The 22,832-nt window shown below is 37.0% G+C and overlaps 2 protein-coding genes across 2 annotated transcripts in view; one reads left to right on the forward strand and one right to left on the reverse strand.

The window, feature by feature from the left end:
• The window catches only part of LOC129000023 (interaptin-like), a 175,673-nt gene that overhangs the window by 30,062 nt on the left and 122,779 nt on the right, over positions 1-22,832 (reverse strand). The gene's annotated exons all lie outside the window — the stretch shown is intronic.
• LOC129000024 (zinc finger protein 431-like) lies at positions 15-20,121 on the forward strand. The gene is made up of 3 exons (XM_054426871.1): positions 15-229; positions 10,309-10,469; positions 17,604-20,121. Exon 3 carries the CDS (start codon positions 18,011-18,013, stop codon positions 19,130-19,132), a length of 1,122 nt encoding a protein of 373 aa, XP_054282846.1. The 5' UTR covers positions 15-229; positions 10,309-10,469; positions 17,604-18,010; the 3' UTR covers positions 19,133-20,121.

The raw sequence follows: 22,832 nt of genomic DNA on the forward strand, positions 1-22,832 counted from the left end.
ATTGGACCTGTTTCTGTTTAGATAGTTGTTTTTTTCAGCAGTTACAGACAGTTGCGAACTGTGCATTGTGCAACGTGTTGTGTTGTTGTGTACTTGAAAAGATTGAATTGGCGGTAATTTTTGTTAGAACGAAATCGGAACAATATAACTTAACTTGTCTTGTCGATTTTAAATCTGAAATGTAATTACATGAATCTATAAGGCGTAAAATATACCTACTTCATTCATGGTAAGTTTAGTTGATAAGTTATAGCCTTAAGTCCAAATTAGCAAGCAAATGCAATTATGATTTTTGTCGTGTTCAACGCACTATTGTAAAGAATGTAAACAATCTGAAGGTAATAGGCCTATTATTTAACAACTCGGATAATTATAAGGTAGGCCTATATAGGTTTTTTTATAGGTGCTCCCTCGGAAAATTCGTTTTTTTTTTTAGGAAATAACGCCCTGATTCGTATACGGTAATAGTTTTTTCCGCGCAAAACGTCGAAAAACCCCGGAAAACGGAAAAACAACATTTTTGCGGAAATAGATAATGTGGGTAGGCTACTCAAATTAACCGGTAGAGCAAGCTGAACAAGAAGATGGATAAAGTAACGGAGATATTACGGCCGGGAAATCGTCGGAAAACTGAAAAATAACTAAGGTTAACTTAGTCATGACTGGAACGGATCCAAACCTAACCTAACCCAACGTAACCTAACCAACGCTTATCCGGTTGTATCTTAGTTATTTTTCCATTTTCCAATAATTTTCAGGCTGTATCTCCGTTAACTTCGGCTAATATCCATTGGATCTTGAAACTTCTTGCATACGGTAAGTTATTCTTGTTCAGCTCGCTCTATCGTTTAGTTTGAGTAGGCCTCCCCACATGACTGATTTCGACATGAAAAATATTTTTTCAAGGTTTTCCGACGTTTTGCACGAAAAAGTCAATTTCAGAATCAGGGCATTATTTACTAGGCTACATAAAAAAAAAGAATATTTAACTATCCGATGGTGCCCTGAGAAGGTAAGAATTACCAATTTAGAACCTAAACTTTACCTAGCCTAATCTCACCTAATTTCAAAACACAGCCTAATAGGTCATGAACCAGCATAAAACCCGACCTAAGTTTAGCTACCTTCCACACGTTGGTACCGTAGCCTATCTCTACTGGTAGGGCCTAAGCCTTTCTATAGGTACTAACTTATATTAAACAGAATTTAGATTGTTTCAAAAATTAGGTTAGAATAGTGTCATTTTGTAATTCTGTAAACTTGCATCCTTTTCTTAGCAATGTCATTAAAGTAGTCGTCAGGGCCTAGATTAAACTTGTTCTCAAACACAAATAATTAAATGATTCTGATAAGGATAATTTTTATTTTATCACTGCAAATAATTTAGCACCGTTCATTTTCAGAAAAAAATTCTAGTTTCTACTGATACTGTATTACTTTTAAAAGTTAAATTTTCTCGTGAATAATTAAGTACTGTAACTATAGGCCCTACTTTGGCAGAACTTTGGTACCTAACTCATTGTATTATAGATTATTGCAATCAGTATGAAATGTTTAGGTTTAGTTAGTTTGAGTTTGGTTATTGATCAATTTCATAGTCTTACTACTGTAACTTATTCAATGTAGACGGAATGATGTAGGCCTAGTGCTGTCAGGACCGCCCTGGGCGCCGCGGCTAAGAGGGCGGTGCGGCTTTGGAAGGTAAAAAGTTTAACGTTATCGGCAAACCGCAAACGAATATTTTAGAGGAAACTCGTAAACATGTAATCAATGACAATGACTATTCAAAAAGGCAAGGCTATAGCTTTCGTTTAATCATAAAATAAATACCGTTATTTAATATAAAACTCGTACTATTACTACTTCTACGTCTGGCATGTGAATTGTTGGCAATACTGCGAGTCTGAGACACACACTGCGTATTCGCCCACACGCCCCTCCTATACTTGCTTGTTTCAAACCTCAAAGGTCAAACTCTTAAATCAACTCATAGTCGTTTCGTGATGTACGTTGTGAGTCGTAAATTCAATGTTTTTAGTAATTTAGTTCAGTGTAGTTGTTACGTTTATAAAGAATACTTGCAAAACGTTCCATACCGATATATCGGACGTTGGGTCTATTGACACAAACCCCCCAAATACTTTTTTTGGGGAGGTGGCGAAAATTTAAATCTCGCCCCGGGCATCTATTACTCTCGGGGCGGCCCTGAGTGCTGTAGACCGTTAAGTCTGTGCAAAGGCCTGAGGTGATTGAGTTTGGTCTTCAGAAAGAGTTGTATGTATCTCTAACAAAAATACAGGGTCTTAGATCAAGGGTTACAATCATAAAGTACTGTAATTGGTCAGTTTTTTTTGTGCAACCATAGCCTCTAAATAAATAAGTATTGATGTGTGGCACAGGGTCTTAGATCAAGGGTTACAATCATAAAGTACTGTAATTGGTCAGTTTTTTTTGTGCAACCATAGCCTCTAAATAAATAAGTATTGATGTGTGGCAACATCGCACCAGCAAGCTTGCTGCCATGGTAATAACAGAAATAACAAATGTGTAAACATTAACATTGCCAAGACATTCCATCATAAATTAAGTTGTTGGTTAGTATTAGCAAAGGCTGTTCTGGTTTTCCCGGGAGAGCAGACATGTTAATAGTTAAGTATGGTATGAAATAAATAAAGTATCCAAATTTGATACAAATATGTTCTTTAACCAAAATACGGTTGTACATAACTATTTTTACGAGGGACTATTTAACTATACTATTTAACTATACTATTGTACGAAGGACGGGTGCTCTGCTAGTTAATATATAGATGTGAAAGTTTGTGTGTTTGTTTGAAGTTCAATCAGGTATTAACTACTGGACGGATTGGGCTGATATTTGGCATAATGATAGCTTACATTTCCAATTAACATATAGGCTTATTCTTATCTCAAAAATCCTATCGGGTTCCGCCCCAGTGGCTCTGTAGTTTCCCATGTTAACCTTATGAGTATTCATATTTTAAGGGAATTGAAGAATTTAGTCACCTGTTTCAACTCAAAAGTTTGTTCTATGATATAGAAAAGCATTAAAAAGTTATAAGATTTACCAACAGTGTGCAGCACTATTATTTTTTTTGAATTTATGAAAACAGCTCATTTGAACTATGGAGCAACAAAAAACTGTGATACGCAATGAGAACTGTCAATAGTTATTTTTGTAACTAGTGAGCAAAGTGGCACTTCGCTGAATTACCTTGAGTGCAGAAAAAGCCTTTTGCACTCTTGTTACACATTATATTTTTCCTACAGTCACTAAAGCATATAAATAATTAGTCTTTCAAACACTATACAACACGTTTTTAGGTTCAGCTGGCAACACAAATAGGTGCCCTAGACTCTAGAGAAAGTAGTACCCGGTCCGTATCACTCCGCTATTTTTTTTTTCGGCAAGCAATGTGCTCCGTGACTTGAGAAAATAGTTCCGTATATTTTTGTAATTTGCAGTGGTTTCCGCGCCTAAAAAAATGCTTTAAAGGTATTTTCTTGTTTATTAAGATCGTAGGAATGTTTTTAAAACGTTTAAAAGAAAAGTCCAGGAAGTTCAGAAATACCGAAAAGAGAACATAAACTATAAACACGAAATGACAGGTTAAATCGTAGTTATAATAGTCAATCAACTGCTCATAGTATTGTTATCTTTAAGTGTTGCCAACCTATTTCCAAGCGTACACGGATTACGAGCATAATAGAACCACGCTGTTTTGTGTTGTTTTGTTGGAATCCTGATGTGCGCCAAAGTAAAAAGCGTACGACAAAGTATAAACCGTACGACAAAGTATAAATATGCAGCAATTAGCAGCTTTCTGTACTATAAACAGTACAAGGAAGCCAACTTTGTCGGGTGACTGTAGGTAAAGTAGGATTGTTTACAGTTATGTTTATAATTTGTGATATTTTGAAAATTTTTGATAATTTATTTTCCCTATTGTTTAGGTGAAATAGTAGAACATTTTGGCTATGTTAGATGTGTAATGAGTGAAAATTTTGAAACGTATGTTTTTATGTCCCCGGCCTTTTACTTCGTAGATACTGAATATGTAATTTATCATTATGTGTTTTAATATATTTTGGGACAGGGGCAACATGTTACACACAAATATTTGGCTTTAAATAGGTTCTAGGGATTTTTTTCGTATTTTTAAAGTCTCGAAACTCACGACCGTCATGTGTCCCTAGGGTACATTTTGCAACTTTCATGCTGTTTTTAGAATAATTATTCATGCCGAAATATATAATGTCATATTTTTTCCTACAGTTACCTAACAATGTACATGTTCTCTCACTGATTTGAGAAAGCAAAGTGGCCAATTCGCTCATCAGTGAGACAATGTTAACATTGTCTCACTCTAATTACTTTGTCTCACTCCAGATTTGCAACGTGAAGGCACGAAATAGTGAGTGCGTAGCATGCAGGCAACGTCGTATGCGCGCGAAGTACGTTGGCAGCACTGGCTGTAAATCAGCTGGTCAGCTGTTGTTCTGTTGTATTTGTCACTTCACATTAAATGTTATATTAAAAGTTCACTTCTGTGTAAAATAGGTTATGTTTCTTCACCAATTTATTTGTTTTATGGTAACTGTAAGAAAAGTATAATGTGCAACTCGAGTTCAAAGTACAATTGTCTCACTCGAGAAACCATTCCTCACTCGCCTACGGCTCGTGAGTAAGGATTTCTCTCGAGTGAGTCAATTGCTCACTTTTCTCACTAGTTGCCGGCTCGTGAGTAAGGATTTCTCTCGAGTGAGTCAATTGCTCACTTTTCTCACTAGTTGCACAAATAACTATTATTACATCAATAGTTATTAAACTTACGAAAAAGGAGCATATGATAATTTTGTTTTCATTGTAAACTGACCACCATGACTAAATAGGTCTGTCCCTCGATTTGACGTCACGACCATTAGGGAAAAATTTGCAAGTTTGGAGCACGACAGTGGCAAGCCTGGCGTCAATGGAGTCAGTTGGTTTTAGAGACTAGTTCGGGGTGTACGTCAGGATTGCAGTGCCGGTCGTTTCGAGTTGAAATGAGGAATTACAAGATTAATAAAGGCAAGTTTGTGTTTTTTGTAATTTTGGTGTGTCCACGACCATACGTAGGTAGTCATTTGATGAAGTTTTTTTTTTTTTAGGGAGAGGAGGGAAAATGCTTTTACGCACACAGGTAGCCAGCCTGTAGTGTGAGACTCCTGAAATTATCAGACTACTCACTAAAAAACCCCCTCTACTCTGTTGGACACAGACCTGGAATTGTTTGTCACATTACTTCAAGTCAGGCCAACATGTGACCTAAGCCCTCAGGGCTCGCACCGTTTCTGGCATTTTGATTCTTTATGACCTACACCGCATCCCGGTCAAGGTCGATCTTCTTGGCGCGGAGGATACCCTGGATATAATGTGACACACAGGTCCAATTGTCCTCACCCTCCGTCATAATCGGTATGACCGTGTCCACCGACAGCAGTCCTATTAACTGTTGAGCCTCCAGGCGGGGCCTTTCCCAGCGCTGGCAGTGGAAAAATGTATGTTCCACGTCATCGAGAATGCCTGGGCAGTATATGCAGTCGGGAGACACGGCTTTGCCCATCCTGAACAGGTACGACCGGAAAAAACCGTGTCCCGTCAGAAATTGGGTGAGGTAAAAGTCCACCTCTCCGTACCGCCGATCAACCCAAGGTTGGACTTGCTGAATCAGTCGCCTGGTCCAGAGTCCCCGTGTCTCCTGTTCCCAGCCCTCCTGCCACAGCTGGTAGGTGCGGGTGCGTTCCTCTGTTCGTGCCTCGTCCTCCCCGCGGCGCCGGTAAATTGCCTTTCTCTCCGCCGCCAAAAGTTTGACGGGGATGACTCCAGCAATCACCAGGACGGCGGGCTCGGACACTGTTCGGTAGGCAGATGCTACCCTCAGTGCTGCCTGACGCTGCACTCGGGCGAGCCGCATCCTGTATGCCTCCTTATTTAGTGCGTCTGCCCACACCTCCGCACCGTACAAGAGTACGGACTGGACCGAAGACATTAACAGCCTTCTACGACTGGACCGAGGCCCTCCGACATTGGCCATCAACCGGCTAAGAGAAGAAACCACCCTAGCGGCCTTGTCCGCTGTTCGGAAGATCTGATCCCGCCAGCTAAGCTTGCTGTCTACCATGACCCCAAGATACTTGGCAGAACGAACAGTTTGAACCTCGACGGCTCCCACCCTCAACGGCACGATGGTGTCAATCCGTTTTTTTGTCAAAATCACGATCTCGGTTTTGCTCAGAGCAAGTGAGAGACCGTGGTCTGCCATCCATGCGTTTATGGTACGCATAACTCGGTTTAGCTTTAGCTGAGCCAGCTCAACGCTACGTGCAGCTATCAAAGCTGCAACGTCGTCTGCGTACCCAACCAAGACCGTTTCCTCAGGCATTTCAGACCTCAGAAGGCTGTCATAAGCGACGTTCCAGAGGTCTGGGCCGAGTACGGAACCTTGGGCAGCACCAGAAGTGACACTCATCGTCCGCGGGCCCTCCGCAGTGTCATACGTTAGGAGGCGAAACCGGAGATAATCCTCTATGATGCGCATGAGGTATGCCGGCACGTGGAAGGTGTTCTCCAGAGCGTCCAGCATATCGCACCACCTCGCCGAATTAAATGCATTTCGCACATCGAGCGTTACGAGCAGCACAACCCTGCGAGAGTAGTGGTTAAAATCCTCAGCTCTCATCACTGCTTGCTTCACCTCCTCAATCGCATCAATCGTTGATCGCCCCGTCCTGAATCCATACTGACGAGGGGAGAGGTCCCCCGCAGCGACAACGGCTGAATTCAGCCGGGAACGGATCAATTTCTCGAGGACTTTGCCAGCCGTATCCAACATACACAGAGGTCTGTAAGAGGATGGCAGATCTGGGTCTCCCTTGCCCTTCCCAACAAGCACAAGCCTAGCTGTCTTCCAGCACAAGGGGAAAACCCCTTCGACCAGGCAGGCGTTGTACATGCTCAAAAGGATCAAGGGGTTGGTAGTCAAAACCTTCTTGAGGACTTCACCGGGTACCCCATCAGGACCAGGAGCCTTGTTGTTCTTCAGGGATATGACGGCCGCCACCAGCTCTTCAGGGCTGAAAAGTGGGACGTCGTCCACCCTTCCGAAATCCCGCAGTGGTCGCAACGCGTGAGCCGGGAAAAGGGACTCGACTATCCTCTCCATAGTGACCCTGTCCATAACGGAAGGTGGAGAGCGGGTTCCAAGTTTCTTGGTTACAAGTTTGTAACCCAGGCCCCACGGGTTGGAATCAACATCGTCCCTTAATTTATCCCAGCAACTGCGTTTACTCCGATTGATGGCTCGACGAAGATACCTCCTAGCCGCCCTATAAGCATCCGACTTACGCCGTCTGTCTAGGGGTTCTCTAGCCCTGGTAGCAAGTCTTCTGGCTCTCAATGCTGCTCGTCGCAATTCCGCAATCTCGGCAGTCCACCAGTACACAGGACGCTTATTGCACCGGTATCTCCTGCGAGGCATAGATTCATCGCAGGCCGAGACAATCAGTTCCACCGTGGATGCAACTAACGCCTCTGCGTGAGGCACGCCAGTTGCGGGATGAATATCCGGCGTTCTTCGTAGGATGGCTCCATTGAATTTTGCCACGTCCAGTTTTTTAATGTTCCATCGAACGGGCACTTGACGAAACGCTGCCACTTGTCTCTGATGACCATCCAGGACGTCAAAAATTATGTACTGGTGGTCACTGCCCGTGTAATCCTCCAGGACTCTCCAGGATCTGATCCTTGGCAAAAGGGACTCAGATGCAAGGGTAATGTCTGGGATCGTCCCCCGCATCCCAGGGCGGCGGAAAGTTGGCGTGTTGCCCTCATTCAGTACAACGAGTCCGGCTCTGGCAGCAAAGTCCAGAATATACTTGCCCCGGGAGTTGGTGAGGGTCATTCCCCACTCGACAGCCCTAGCATTAAAATCCCCACCCACGACGACGTGTCCGGTGGTATCGCGCACGCTCTCTTCTAGGCGGTCTATCTTCTCACGAAAGTCACGGATGGCCTCGTTGGGAGTAAGGTAGACACTGAAGTAAGTGACATCCCTGCACCGAACCCAAACGAAACCTCGGCCATTCGCGTGACCCCGCACTTGTACTTTAGCTGCATTACGAGCCCAGAATGCAGCAGTACCAAGACTATCAGGGAACCATAAAGATGGGTCCCTATCTCGATACTGGTACTGTTCGCTGATTAAGAGAGCGTCGACATCGTGTTCGAGGGCAAACTGACAAAGAAGTGCGTCAGCCGTCCTGGATCGCTCCAGATTGCACTGAAGAATTCTTATCTTAGTCATTTGATGAAGTAGACATGGTGTTAATTTTTGTTTTTAAGATATTTCAATTGCTAGATTAACCTAGAAGTCCACTTTGTATCCTCGAACGAACATGAGGTGCAGAGCTACCGCCAGAACAGAGCCAAATAACACGTAATGTCACGACCAAAGTTTCACGACCATCGCGGGTTTTTTTCACGACCAATCCAGCCTGTGTTTGGTCGTGATAATAACTTAAATATCATTGTAAATTGAACAGTTAGTTTAGTTCAATTGAAACACATATTTTTATTATAACTAACACTACTAACAGTATAATTGAAGGATTGTTTAGAAAGATTTAGATTATTTCAGACAATTCACGACTGTACCGCTTGTCCCTGACCATCACGTTTATGATTTCTATCATATAAATTTCAAAAATTAAAATATCATCATTCGGCTGATTTAAGTGAAAACAGAATAATAATAAGAAGGGAAGACATGCCTTAAATATACAATGTAGATAATATAATTAGAAATTAGTAGCCTACTTCTGGACAGGCCTAGACAATAATCCATACCGTGGTTAAAAGTGTACTTCTATAAGCCCAGGTAATTAATTATTTACTTATTACGGTTGCAACTGGACGTATGTATGGATAGTCCTTGGCTTGGCAATCAAATAACAGTATTTATATAGGATAGGCTGCTGTTATCAACATTTGGAATTACTGAAATGTTACCAAATTACTGTTTCACAAAATGTAGATTCCATTTTCAGGCGAGCCATTAAAATGAGGATTTGCCGAACAATTATTAATATTACAGAATAGTATTTAATGATATACAACTTTTTACATTTCATAAATTATATGCTAGTTTTGCTATGGTCAAAGGTCCAAATCCAAATGTTCTTTTCATTTGGTTTTTATGTAGTAATTTGCTAGAATCATTGACTTTATATAAAGTCAATGCTAGAATAGGCCTACTGCAGATGGCTTGTTAAGACCATAATGCAAGCATTTTTGAAATCGTTTCCTGTACTGTCTTAAAACAGATATATTAATTTAAATAGTTTTCAGCTGACTTAATTGTTTTTTTGTTTTTGTTTTTGTGTTGTTCATGATTTTGAAATGGAAGTAAAAACTATGTACTGTAACATAATGTTAGAGAGCCTAAGTAAGAAGAAGATTGCGTGACGACGTCTTCAGCAAACATGTCGTGACGTGCTGATGCGACTTGGGATGTTAGCTTGGGTATTACACCATTATTGACATTTTATATTTAAAACTGTTAAATGGCGACGAGGATGAGGAGGAGGAAGGGTGAGAGACACCAGGAGCTAGTAGAAGAAGGTATATTAACACCCAGTCAACCTATTTTCTGAGACATGGAGTTCATACATGGTAAGGCTAGACAACTTTTTTGACCTAAACGGAATCACGTCAGAATTAAAGAAAAAACAGTATTTGATCAATTTGTTGGCACCTAAAGTATTTCACGACCTGAGAATCAATCTAAGCCCATGTGACATTGAGGATAAAAGTTATGACGAAATTATTGAAGCTTTACAATTATTACTGGAACCTAAGGGAAGTATTATTGCAGAACAACATAAGTTCACTAAACGAATCCAGAATCCGAGTGAATCTGTAGGCAGCTTCGCCAAAGATCTGAAAACCTTAGCCAGTAAATGTGATTTTAAATGTCCAAAATGTAATGCATCAACATCTGACGTTCATCTGCGGCAACAGTTTATTTTGGGCATTCATGATGGAAAATTGCTGTCTAGATTAATTGAAATTCACGAAAATTAAACGTTTAACCAATGTCTTGAAATAGCAAGTAACTTTGAGCGAATCAAAAGTGAAACAACGAAAATCCAAGAATCAAATTTGCAATCAAAAGTTGGAGAACAAATTCGAGGGAAGAAAAGCGCTGGATATTTGCAAGGAAAGGGTAGTAACATATCATGTTTCAGGTGTGGGGGACACCATCACATAAGTGCGTGCGAAATTCCAGCAGACATCAAATGTTGGAATTGTGAGAGGAAAGGACATCTCAGCAAAGTTTGTCGGAGAAAGAAACAAAACATGCGACAAGCTGATGATGCTTCGACAGGAAATGAGTATGAAGAGGAAGGTGAGTGTCAAAATCCACCTTTTATGTCAATGTTATCCATTGTGGATAGAAAGAAGAAATGTACTAAATTGTCTAAGCTCTCAGATGATGCATATCAACCCGAAATGGTAAACAGGCCGGGAAAGATTATGTTAGAGTGCACCATTGACGATAAGCGTAACTCTTTTGAGTTAGATACTGGTGCTGCGGTCAGTACTATACCGCTGCATCTGTTTAAGAAATTATTTCCAGGTAAGATTCTAAATAGAACAAGAATTCCGTTAAGAACCTATAAATAATTCAATAATTCAAAAAATACTGTAATAATAAATAATAATTAATAAATAATATATAATTAATTTATAATAAATAATAAATAATAATAAATAATGTAATAATTCTGTAGTTTTGTAATAATTCTGTAATAAATACTGTAATAATTTAAGTACTGAAATAATTCAAAGGATACTGTAAATTCTATATCTTCCAAAGTTGATTTATGTGCCGTCTCCATAGCATGTCATCAACAGCAATGGAGTACATCACTCTTCCAATTCTTTTCTTTATTTCGCCTTTTCTCCAAACAATTTTGCCATTTTTCACCATTTCTCTTACCAAAACATGTTCACCTTCTTTGAACTCTCTTATGGTTCCTTTGAAAGATGTACATCCTTGTTGGGCTGTGCGAAAGGTAGGTTTCAACGTTGACTCTAGTGAAGGTCTCAACACATCTAACGAATTCCGCAGTTTTCTTCCATTAGGACCTGTCTCAAATCAATACGTTTTACTGGTTGTAGATTCATTCTCTAAATGGTTAGAAGCCTGTCCCATGACACAAGCAACATCAAAGAAAACCATAGAGTTTTTGGAAGATATCTTTGCAAGATTCGGCCTACCTTATACATTGTTGAGTGACAATGCTTCGATATTTAAATCAGAAGAGTTTAGTAATTACTTAAAACATAATGGTATTATTCACAGAACCATTGCACCCTATAATCCGCAGAGCAATGGTCAAACAGAACGCTATGTGCAAGAAGTGAAAAGGTACTTAAGAAAAGAAGTGGACACAAATGGAAACCTAAAAGAAAAACTTCTTAAAGTTCTTTCATCTCACAGACATCAACAACAACAAAAAGTCCGGCAGAGTTGATGTTTGGAAGAAAACTGCGGAATTCGTTAGATGTGTTGAGACCTTCACTAGAGTCAACGTTGAAACCTACCTTTCGCACAGCCCAACAAGGATGTACATCTTTCAAAGGAACCATAAGAGAGTTCAAAGAAGGTGAACATGTTTTGGTAAGAGAAATGGTGAAAAATGGCAAAATTGTTTGGAGAAAAGGCGAAATAAAGAAAAAAATTGGAAGAGTGATGTACTCCGTTGCTGTTGATGACATGCTATGGAGACGGCACATAAATCAACTTTGGAAGATATAGAATTTACAGTATCCTTTGAATTATTTCATGGGGGAAGAGTTTGTACTGTCTTAAAACAGATATATTAATTTAAATAGTTTTCAGCTGACTTAATTGTTTGTTTGTTTTTGTTTTTGTGTTGTTCATGATTTTGAAATATATTTAAAACTGTTCATTTCCCCGTTTAACCAACTATTCCAAAAGATAAAAATTATATGGTGATAACATATTAAATATATGTTTAACTATTTCTCAAAGTATAACAGGTGACACACAAATAAACAATCCGATCACCTATCTATAACATACACTTTACCTTCCTAGTCTAACCTTACTTCAAAACACTTAATGTAGTCACGAATACTCATAAACCCCGACCTACCTTCCCCACATGCCTAAATTAGATCAATGTTCAATCTGCGTTTTATTAATAAGTGTAATAACTTAATGCACCGTCGATGTAATTCAACATAATATAACCTGTGAGGTATTATCGGATTAAATATCGATTTCAGTGCGGTTCGATATATCGCTTATTAAATCCTGATTTCCAACATTGGCTGTTTCTAATCAGCTGGCAACACAAATAGGTTCCCAAGAAAGTAGTCACCGGTACGTATCCCTCCGCTCCTTGTTTATGCTCCGCGCATTGAGAAGTAGTTCCGTATATTTTCTCAATTTTCAGTGCCTTAAAAAAATGTTTAAACGGCATTTTCTTGTTTAATAAAATCATAGGAATGGTTTAAAAACGTTTAAAAGTCTAGAAAGTTCAGAAATACCTTATGATTCTCTTGTTTACATTTTTATCGTAAACAAAAAAACTGTCATGGCTACTTTAGTCCCATAAGCCTAATGTTAAATATTGGAAATTATAAGTTCGTTTTAAATTGCATTAGCATTATCTAATTGAAATTTGTTTGTTTAAAAACCATCCCACTATTAGTCTAAGTAATTTTGTTAAGTTTGGCTGAAATGAGTTCAGCCGTTATTGAGTGATGTTTCTCTATTTATTTTATTTATTTATTTTTTTACAGAATGCCATTACATCATAAAATGACAGGACATTTGTCAATGCATTATAATACTTAAATCTAAATAGTAATAAATCCAAATAAAATAATTTCAACACTTAACCCTCCCAATTTCCACTTAAAAATTCATTTAAAGAATAAAATGTTTTTGTCAATAACCATTCTTTACATTTTTGTTTGAACTTTTTTGGATTTGCAATGTTTTTTAAATGATCAGGAATCAAGTTATACAATTTTGGTCCAATATATTGAGGTGATGCTTCAAATAGTGATAATCTATGGCTAGTGGGCTTAATTAGGTTCTTATGTCTAGTGTTATACCTATGGTTTGTGTGACCCTCCCTGAAAATGGACAAATTGTTGAATACCCAAAACAATGCTTCTAAAATATACAGGTCATAAAATGTTAAAACGCTAAAAGCCTGAAAGATGACTTTGCACGGACTTCTTCGGGGTACTTTAGCTATGATTCTAAGTGCCTTCTTTTGAAGCCTAAAAATCTTCTTACCATGGCAAGAATTTCCCCAGACAAGTATTCCGTATGACATTAATGATGAAAAATATGAATGATAAACTGTTAATTGAGTTTTAGTATCTGTAACTTGAGAAATTGTTTTGAGAGAAAATATTGCTGAAGAAAGTTTTTTCCGTAGTTTGTCAATGTGAGGAAGCCAGTCAAGATTTTCGTTTATATGAATACCCAAAAAATTGACTGTCTCCTCAGACATTAACTGATGATTTGTAAAAGTGGTCTGTTTTAAACTATTTCTATGATCTGATCGAAAATTAACTACTTGAGTCTTGTCCATGTTCAAGGAGAGCCCATTTACTCTAAACCAGTCACTTAAAGCAGCCAATTCTGTATCTACTGTGTGCTGAAGGGATTCAACATTGGGTCCCTTACATAACAGCATTGTGTCATCAGCAAATTGAAATACATCCATCTTTAACACATTTGGTAGGTCATTTACATAAATAAGAAATAGACAGGGGCCCAATATTGATCCCTGAGGCACCCCTACTTCAACTTTTTCCCAATTAGAATTTAAAGTATGTCCAAATTTGATAATTTTAGTCCTTTGATATCTATCCCTCAAGTATGTAGAAAACCAATTTAGTTCCTTGTTTTTTATTCCATATTTTTCAAGTTTGTCTATTAACAAACTGTGATGAACACATTCAAAAGCTCTGGTTAAATCACACAGAACTCCAGTTGTCTTCTGAGATCCATCCAAGGAACTCGCAACACAGTTTACTAATTTAGTCATTGATTGTTGAGCACTTAATCCTTTTCTAAATCCAAATTGGGAATCATTAAAAATATTATTATCTTCTAAAAAAGTTCTCAATTGTAGGTCAACACATTTTTCGAATATTTTAGATATACTTGAGAGCATAGCTATTGGGCGGTAATTTTCTAAAGTGTTTTTATCATTTTTCTTATGGAGTGGTAAAATTTCGGAGTATTTTAGTTTGTTTGGGAAAATACCGTGCATTAAGGACTGGTTTATGAGATTACAGAGAGGAGTTTGTATTTCATTTATTACATGCTTAAGTAAGAACAATGGAATCTGATCCCAACCGACAGATCTTGTGTTATTTAAGGAAAATACAATTTTCCTTACTTCTGATTCGGTAATTAGTTTGAATTTAAATGTATTTTTGTAGTACTTTGAATCTATAAAATTCAGAGCCTCTTTGGCTTTAGGACTACACCCTACTGATGTATGTGCAGATAGAAAATGGTTGTTGAAATTATTAGCCAAATGTGTAAGTTTCAAGGAATCGTTTTGAACATGATAAGGTAATTCAGATTTTTCCTTTTGTTGTCCAAGTTCCCTTTTAACAATCTCCCATGTTGCTGTGGTCTTATTAAGAGAATTTTTAATGTAATGATCATTGTATTTCTTTTTAGAGAGTTCAATTGTTTTTTTGAATATTTGCCTGTATGTTTTTACATAATCTTGGAAGTCCTTAGACTTATTCCATCTTGACTCGATATGGAGAAGCCGTTTTCTTTCAGCGGATATTTTTATACCAAGTGTAATCCAGTTTTTGGATGCATGTTTAACAGAATTACATTTTGATTGTTTAAGAGGGAAAGCTTGATTAAAATTTTTCAGGATGCAATCTAAAAAGCTATTATAATTTGTATTTACAGTTTCAAAAGGATTAAATTTCCAATCTGATTCAATAAGACTATTTTTGAAATAATTTAAATTTTCTGAATTAAATGACCTTTTAAAAGAAACATTTGATCTTTTTAAAGCTGAGGGGGGTGGTTTTAAGTCAGCTAGTGATAATAGTATTGCTTCATGATCAGATGCACCTGCATTGATAATTTGGGTTTCAGCTTTATCTGAAATCAATTTCATGTTAGAAAATATGTTATCAATGCAAGTTTTGGAGGTTGGAGTTATTCTTGTTGGTTGAAAAAAGTGATATTTTAACCCAAACTGATAACAAAGGTATTGTAAACTTCTTGATCGGTTATTGTTTTTTAGAAGATCGATATTATGGTCTGAAGCTATTAAAATGTTTTTTGACTTAGACTCATGCCAAAGTTTAGACAAAAGACAGTCAAATTTCTCAAAAAATATGTCATCAATGTCCAGATTTGGTATACGATAGATTGAAATAAATAATGTATTCCATTCACAAACTTCTACAAAACTACATTCAAAATTATTTTCTTCATTTAAAAACTTGAGATCATCTCTTTTTTTAAATTCAATTTCTTGAGATAACAAAAGAGCTGAGCCTCCTCTAAGTTTTCTGTCTCTACAAAAATAGTCAGCTACTTTAAAACCACTTAACTTATTTAATACATTAATATTAGATTTGTTTAACCAATGTTCATTCAGAGATATTACTTTTATGTTGTTGCTACTATTCTCCAGTAAAAAACACAGATCTGTAGAATGATTACAAAAACCTTGAATGTTCAGATGTAAAAACCAAAAGTTATTACTATTATTACTTGTATGCCTTACTTTGTTCCTAAGAGTGGAAATTGGGTCATGTTCCCTAAAAAAGGTGAAATATTTATAAAAGAGCTAGGTCTATTAGTATCATACATGCTTAAATTACTAGTTATGTAGTCCAGTTTCTCAGTTGTTGGTGTATTGAATCCTTTAAAAGGTGATAAAGGTTCACGTGATGGTGGAGTGCTGCTGGAGTCTGGAGTTGCATCTGAGTTGGTCGGGGTACTTGAATTGCTTTCTGCTCCATTTACGCACTCACTTACACTGGACTGGCTTTTATCACTCACTTCAGGTGTTGCTGTTGCTCTGTTGCTTCTGGGGTGTTGTGGTGACAGGGGCAAGTGATGAGTGTGAGGCTATCAGATTTTCCAAAGTCTTTACAAACTCGTTGTGCGAAAGTCCTCTCCAAAGTCTTCGTTTCGCCTTTTGGTCAGAAGAAACTATAATGACTCGTGCCCCGGTTCGCTGGTGAAAATGGATAATATTTTTTATAAAATGTTGAGGCTTTATCAAGTCCCTAACACAACCCATAGCTGAACAGATTAGGGTTGAAAATTTGTTTGCCACAAAATCTGTTTCAAGCTGGTGAAATGCTTCATCGTAGTCTGCTTCATTTGGCTTCCCATTTGTTGCATTGAAGTTGATCCCAAAGAGCTTCGCTCAATTAAAAAGATTTTATTGGCTTCTTTTAATTTTTTGAGTTTTTTATTTTTTTCTAGAAAGACCAAATACACCAAAAGCTTAGTGAGCTGTTTATTGTATAATGACCCTAAAAGTAAATTAATTTTTAGCAAAACATAGTTATAAAAAAATATGAACTATTTTTAATACTCAGTTTTATGTCCGTGATGGTTGTGACAAAATTTTGTGTTTTTCCATCAAAGATGCTCTATTAATAAAAAATCAGCAAAGATATTGCTTTACAATGGACATTTTATGAAACTTCAAATGTTAATGAAATAAAAAAAAAATAATAAAAGTTTAAAAAAACAGAACAAAAAATTTTTAAAGTGCTTTTCCTGAAAACATACGTTTAAAAATTTTCACTCTTAATACTATAGTATACAGTAAATTTAAAGAAGCATATTTTATCAAACTGTGTCCTCCCCCATTGCAAACGCAAAGCTTGAGTATAACTGCAATACACATTTTATACTTATATGCCAACCCCGTACGAAGGACGGGTACTCTGCTAGTATTATTATATATGGCTTTTAGGGTGTTTTGCTACCTTAATGGTTAGCGTCCAGACTTTGTAGCGGTAGGGACAGGTTTGATTTCAGGCACATCCACAAAAGGTATGGATTGGGACATTTGAATAACCAACTCTCATATCCTCCCAAAATGCCACCAACATAGATGAAAAATATTTAAAAAAACCTTTTTGCTAACAGTATATATTTTAAATTTCCATGTAATAGGACATTATGACCCTTCCTAAAAATACCACAATTAGTAAAGATTGTTGCAAGTGAGAAAAGGGTTTACATGAAGGTGTGGGGCTTAAGAAACTTCAGAAAGAGTTAAAAATAGAATAGATGTTATACTTATTTAGATTATATAATTTTGAATGGCTTGTAACACCTTGATTTTGAATCATTAAATATTTATGAGCTAGTATAAACAATTGTAATGTTATAACATTATAAAGATTAATCAACCGATAAAAAAAGAAATTGTTATTTATAAAATGTAAATGTCTAATAAAGTATGGTCTTTTTCAGAAGTGACAATATACTTTCCCGGACAAAAGAAAAATAAACTCAAGCTCATCACAGTAAAGCTTCATATAATCTCTTACATACAATACTTTGACCAACAGTGTAAAAGCATTATCTTTTAAACACTATAAACAAAAAATAATAATCATGATTATGCCTTGAATAACAAGAGATTATATATGACAATGAACATTTATTCTGTACGATTTGATAATATCTCCAACCCATCAGTAACAAGATTTGAGCAAGAGATGTCTAAAAATTGAATGAGATCCATATGTAACTAATAGGTATTTAACAAATCCTACAAACAAGAGAAATATTCAAATGGACATACAAAGCATACTGACTAGTTGATGCATCTATTTAGTTACTGGGTTATCTGATAAGTTAGAAAGTGAAAAGTAAAAATGTTAAAGATCATTAAAAAGCTTCCTTATAAGTGTCCAGTTTGTAGATTAATCGTTTCTACTCAGTGGAAAATGAAGTATCATATATTTGAACATACAGGTGAGCGGCCCTTTAAATGTGTTATATGTGAGAAAACCTTTATCCACCTACATCACGTAAAGAGTCATTTGTTGACACACTCTGATGAGAGACCTTTTAAGTGCACTACATGTGGAAAATCCTTTAAAACTAGACACTATATGAAGGAACATACAATGGTTCATACTGGAGAGCGACCTTATGGGTGTGATACATGTGGAAAATCCTTTACAACAAAAATGTCTTTGATAGAACATACAATGGTTCATACTGGAGAGCGACTTTATAAGTGTGATACATGTGGAAAATCCTTTACAGCTAGACGCTATATGAAGCAACATACAATGGTTCATACTGGAGAGCGACCTTATAAGTGTGATACATGTGGAAAATCCTTTACAGCTATACGCTATATGAAGCAACATACAATGGTTCATACTGGAGAGCGACCTTATAAGTGTGATACATGTGGAAAATCCTTTACATCTAGACGCTATATGAAGGAACATACAATGGTTCATAGTGGAGAGCAACCTTATAAGTGCACTACATGTAAGAAATCCTTCTCAACCAAAAACAGCATGAAGCAACATACAATAGTTCATACTGGAGAGCAACCTTATAAGTGCACTACATGTGAGAAATCCTTCACAACCAAAAACTGCATGAAGCAACATACAATGGTTCATACTGGAGAGCGACCTTACGGATGTGATACATGTGGAAAATCCTTTACAACAAAAAAGTCTTTGAAAGAACATACGATGGTTCATACTGGAGAGCGACCTTATAAGTGTGATACATGCGGAAAATCCTTTAGAGCCAAAAGTATTTTGAATACACATACATTGGTTCATAGTGGAGAGCGAACTTATGAGTGTGATACATGCGGAAATTCCTTTACATCAAAAAAGTATTTGAAAGTACATACAATGGTTCATACTGGAGAACGACCTTATAAGTGTGATACATGTGGAAAATCCTTTACAGCCAATTTCAAATTGAAGAAGCATACATTTGTTCATATTGGAGAGCAACCTTAAATTGCTCTACATGAGAGAAATCCTTCAAAACAAAAGCCATATGAAGGAAACTACATTTGCTCATACTAAAGAGTGACAACCTTAGAGTACAATGTATTGTACTGCAATGACAACCAAAGAGTGGCAACAACAGATCAGCAACCTCTATCGATGCTGTTTGCACAAACCTTAATCCTGAAGAAACGAACGTCCTAATTATAAATGCTGGAATTTCTGACCACACTGCTCAGCTGTGCAGCCTTAAACTGCCTGTGAACAGGGCTAATTCAATCAACTCAACTAGAAGACATCTAAACATCAATAACCTTCTTCAGCTGAAAAAAATCTTATCTCTTCAGTCATGGGAAGATGTACTGGGTAGTGATGATGTTAATGAAGCATACAACCGGTCTATTAAAACAACTATTCTAGCACTTGATTCAGCCTGTCCGCGGAAGAGGACAAGAAGACCTAGAAGTTCATGGAAGATGGTCTACGATACAGAGACCATGGAGATGAAGAGGGAGTATCTGGCGGCCCATGACATTTTTCTGTTGACCAATGATTTGGCAGAAAAACAAAGAGCAAGCTACTTCAAAAGATTATATGATCTGAGGCTGAAAGAAATTCGTCATGTTCATAGCACCACCCACATAAAATCCGCTGACAACAAATCCAAAGCAGTTTGGGATATCATCAACAGTGAACGGAAGTTGATTTCATCCCATCCAACTGACTTCTTATTTTTAATTGAACGTATAACATCTTTTACTTCTTTCATTGTTACACCACTGAAACAAAAAACTGGCAAAGAAGGTGGCAAAACCCTGTCAAGGAAACCAAGGGCATCTTCAACACAAGGCACAATATTTAATGAATTGGATGATTGTAAAAATTTAATATTTAAAACGTTAGCAATTTCAGACCCTGATGTCACTTCCTTGTCGTTAACTATCAAGTTTGGAAAATTCTGACATTTTTCAATGTTGCCAAGCTCCGTTTTTACAATATTCCATGCTACTTTGGATTTGTCTGTAGCACTGCTTATTTTAAGCCGGTTACTTAATAGTTTAGCTGCCTTACATACAGATTTAAATATTTTCTTATAATTTTTTACATCATCCAAAAATAACGGATCCACAGATGTTTTTGCTAACTGATGTAGTTGTCTCTTACGTATACTAGATGTTTTAATACCCACAGTTATCCAATCATTTTAGCGAATTTCTCATATAGGGAATAAGCTATTACCGTAGTACTCATGGTAAGACCTGGACGCGGGACCGATTTTTTTTCGTTTTGAGGTCCCTAGAGGCCAAAAACACCATCCGTTAATATTCATATATATATATATATATATATATAAATAGATTCATAAATAGATAAATATAAATAGATTAATTTTACCAACTACAGTACCAATTTATATATGTGTCCGTTAGCACGATAACTCGAGCAAAAATGATCCGATTTTGATGAAATTTGGTACAAACGTGAAAACCTACGTTTATTCGAACGAGTTCGCGATCCAGCATGATCGGACCATGGGAACGGGTGTTTACGGGGGGTTTTATGGGGTAAAAAAAGGTTTTTCCCATTTTTGACCCAAAAAACATAAAATTTAGCAATTTCTTTCCAAACCATTTTGTGGAGCTTAAAAAAACAAATAATTTAGTATATTATGCGCCTAATGGTTACGGAGAAAATTCCAAAAAATTGTAAATTTAAAATTCCTATGTTATTCTTATGGAGAATAAGTAAACTGTTGTAGTTTGCTTGTTTATGAACATATTTTAATCGAATTTGGAAAATATTTACTTTTGAGACGGCTCAAGCTTAAAAAGTTAACATCTTCTGAAATAATTTCTTTTCTAATTTCATGATTTGTTAGGTTTGCTGGGATCTGTTCTGACTCCCCATTGGCCATACCTCCTAAAGTAGTGTTGTATTCTATACTGGATACAATTTCGGTTGTCTTTTCCTTAAAAAATAATGTCCTTTAGGAGAGATGTTTTTAGACATCCTTGGAGTAGATGAAGAAGGCTGAAGAGTGAGTGCAGACTGTATGACACATCCCTCTGATTGGTTGAGCATCTGGTCTTGAACAGTAATCAGTCTCTTTTTCATTTCTTCCATCTCACTTCTATCAGGTGTTTAAAATCCGGAGAAGCCTGTGTCAGGTGAATTTACTTCAGAGGTCCTGTTGGGTACTTTAGTTTGCTGAGGTTGATTAGCATCATTGGTATTGTTTCCAGAGTTCACAGATTCTGGAGTATTTTTGTTGGTACCGGAAATGATCTTCTTCTGAGATTGAATCTGCCCGTCCTTTGTTGAACTGTCAGAAATTAAATAGTCTGTTTTTTCATCTCCCATTCAGGTACTCCACTACAGTTAAATTGATAAATGTTGATAGTCACATCTAGGTCTTGAAAGGTTCTGCTGATGATATTTTTCACACTGCTCCATTTAAGTCCATCAAGTCCACAACCAATCCTTGGCATTGCCAGCTTAGAAACATTAAACTCCTGGCATTTAGCCTTTAGACATCTCAGTGAGCTTTGCAAGGTCTCGTAAGTTGGTTTTCCATAGGTGCAATCTTTTGTTACCAAGTAAAATATGTAACGCCCATCAACATTTAAAGATGCACAGCCACATACATTTACATTCTGTGACTTGAGCTCTGTTACTCCATCAAACTTGAACCTAGCAGCAATTCCTTTTTTTCATTCCAAAATCCCTTGCAACACAATGGGCAAAAGCCTGGTCCATCGGGGCCGCAAACAGATCAGAATGAACTTCATTGATACATTTCTTTGGGAATTGGTTAACATGAAGTGTTGTGCTCCTGACTTCTTTATGAGAGTTTTTCGTGGCTCTCGCATCACTGTTAATCATGTCATAGTTTGTTTTTATGTATTTGCTAATTCTATATTTACCCTTGCTGTTCAGATGAACTCCATCTTTGTAGTAATACTTAGCAGAGAACAATGATCCATCGATGAAATATACATTTTTGTTATTTTGAGCTACATCATTATTTAAGAGGATGTTATAATTCAAAATGTCATTATTAATCCTATGGGAAAGAGGAATGTCTTTGCGGAATGGTAAGCTGATTAAAAACAGAGGTGTTTTCACACTAGGCACCTTCGTTTTTATTCCTGGATACAATGGTTTTACATCACCACTATATATATATCATTTGCTCCAGCAAATAAAACAGTTAAATGGTTATTTCCCCAGGTATGATGATTCTTAGTCAGCTGATCAAATTTTGCATTGGAGAAAGTGGATCCACATATTTGGAAATTACTAGAAAATGTTTCTATGAGCCGTTCTGCAATACCTCTAGCATGGCTGTCTCCTATGACTTCAACTTTTAGAGATTTAAGTTGTTTTATGTCATTATTTGGAATGTTTGAGTTGTCCTGTCTTCCCTTTCCTAAGGTAATAAAATTTCTTGAATTTTCCTCTAGATTGGAGGTTGCATCACAACTGATTGAGGCAACCTTTGGATCACATTCTTTATCATTTGACTGGGTACTTTGTAGCTCACCTTGTGTCAACGTTAACAGTGGTTCAAATCTATTTTGCGTTGAAATAACCGATGGTTTGTATAGTTTATGTTTGTCACTTCTCATCTTAAGTTTTCGTTTAGCAACTGAATAGACCTGTTCACTAGGTATTCTAGTTTTTTGAGAATCTTCATCAATTAGCTCAG

This window comes from Macrosteles quadrilineatus, unplaced genomic scaffold (genome assembly GCF_028750875.1).
Source record: "Macrosteles quadrilineatus isolate MER2022 unplaced genomic scaffold, UCM_ALF_1.0 Scaffold_8__2_contigs__length_117827958, whole genome shotgun sequence".
Classification (NCBI taxonomy): domain Eukaryota; kingdom Metazoa; phylum Arthropoda; class Insecta; order Hemiptera; family Cicadellidae; genus Macrosteles; species Macrosteles quadrilineatus.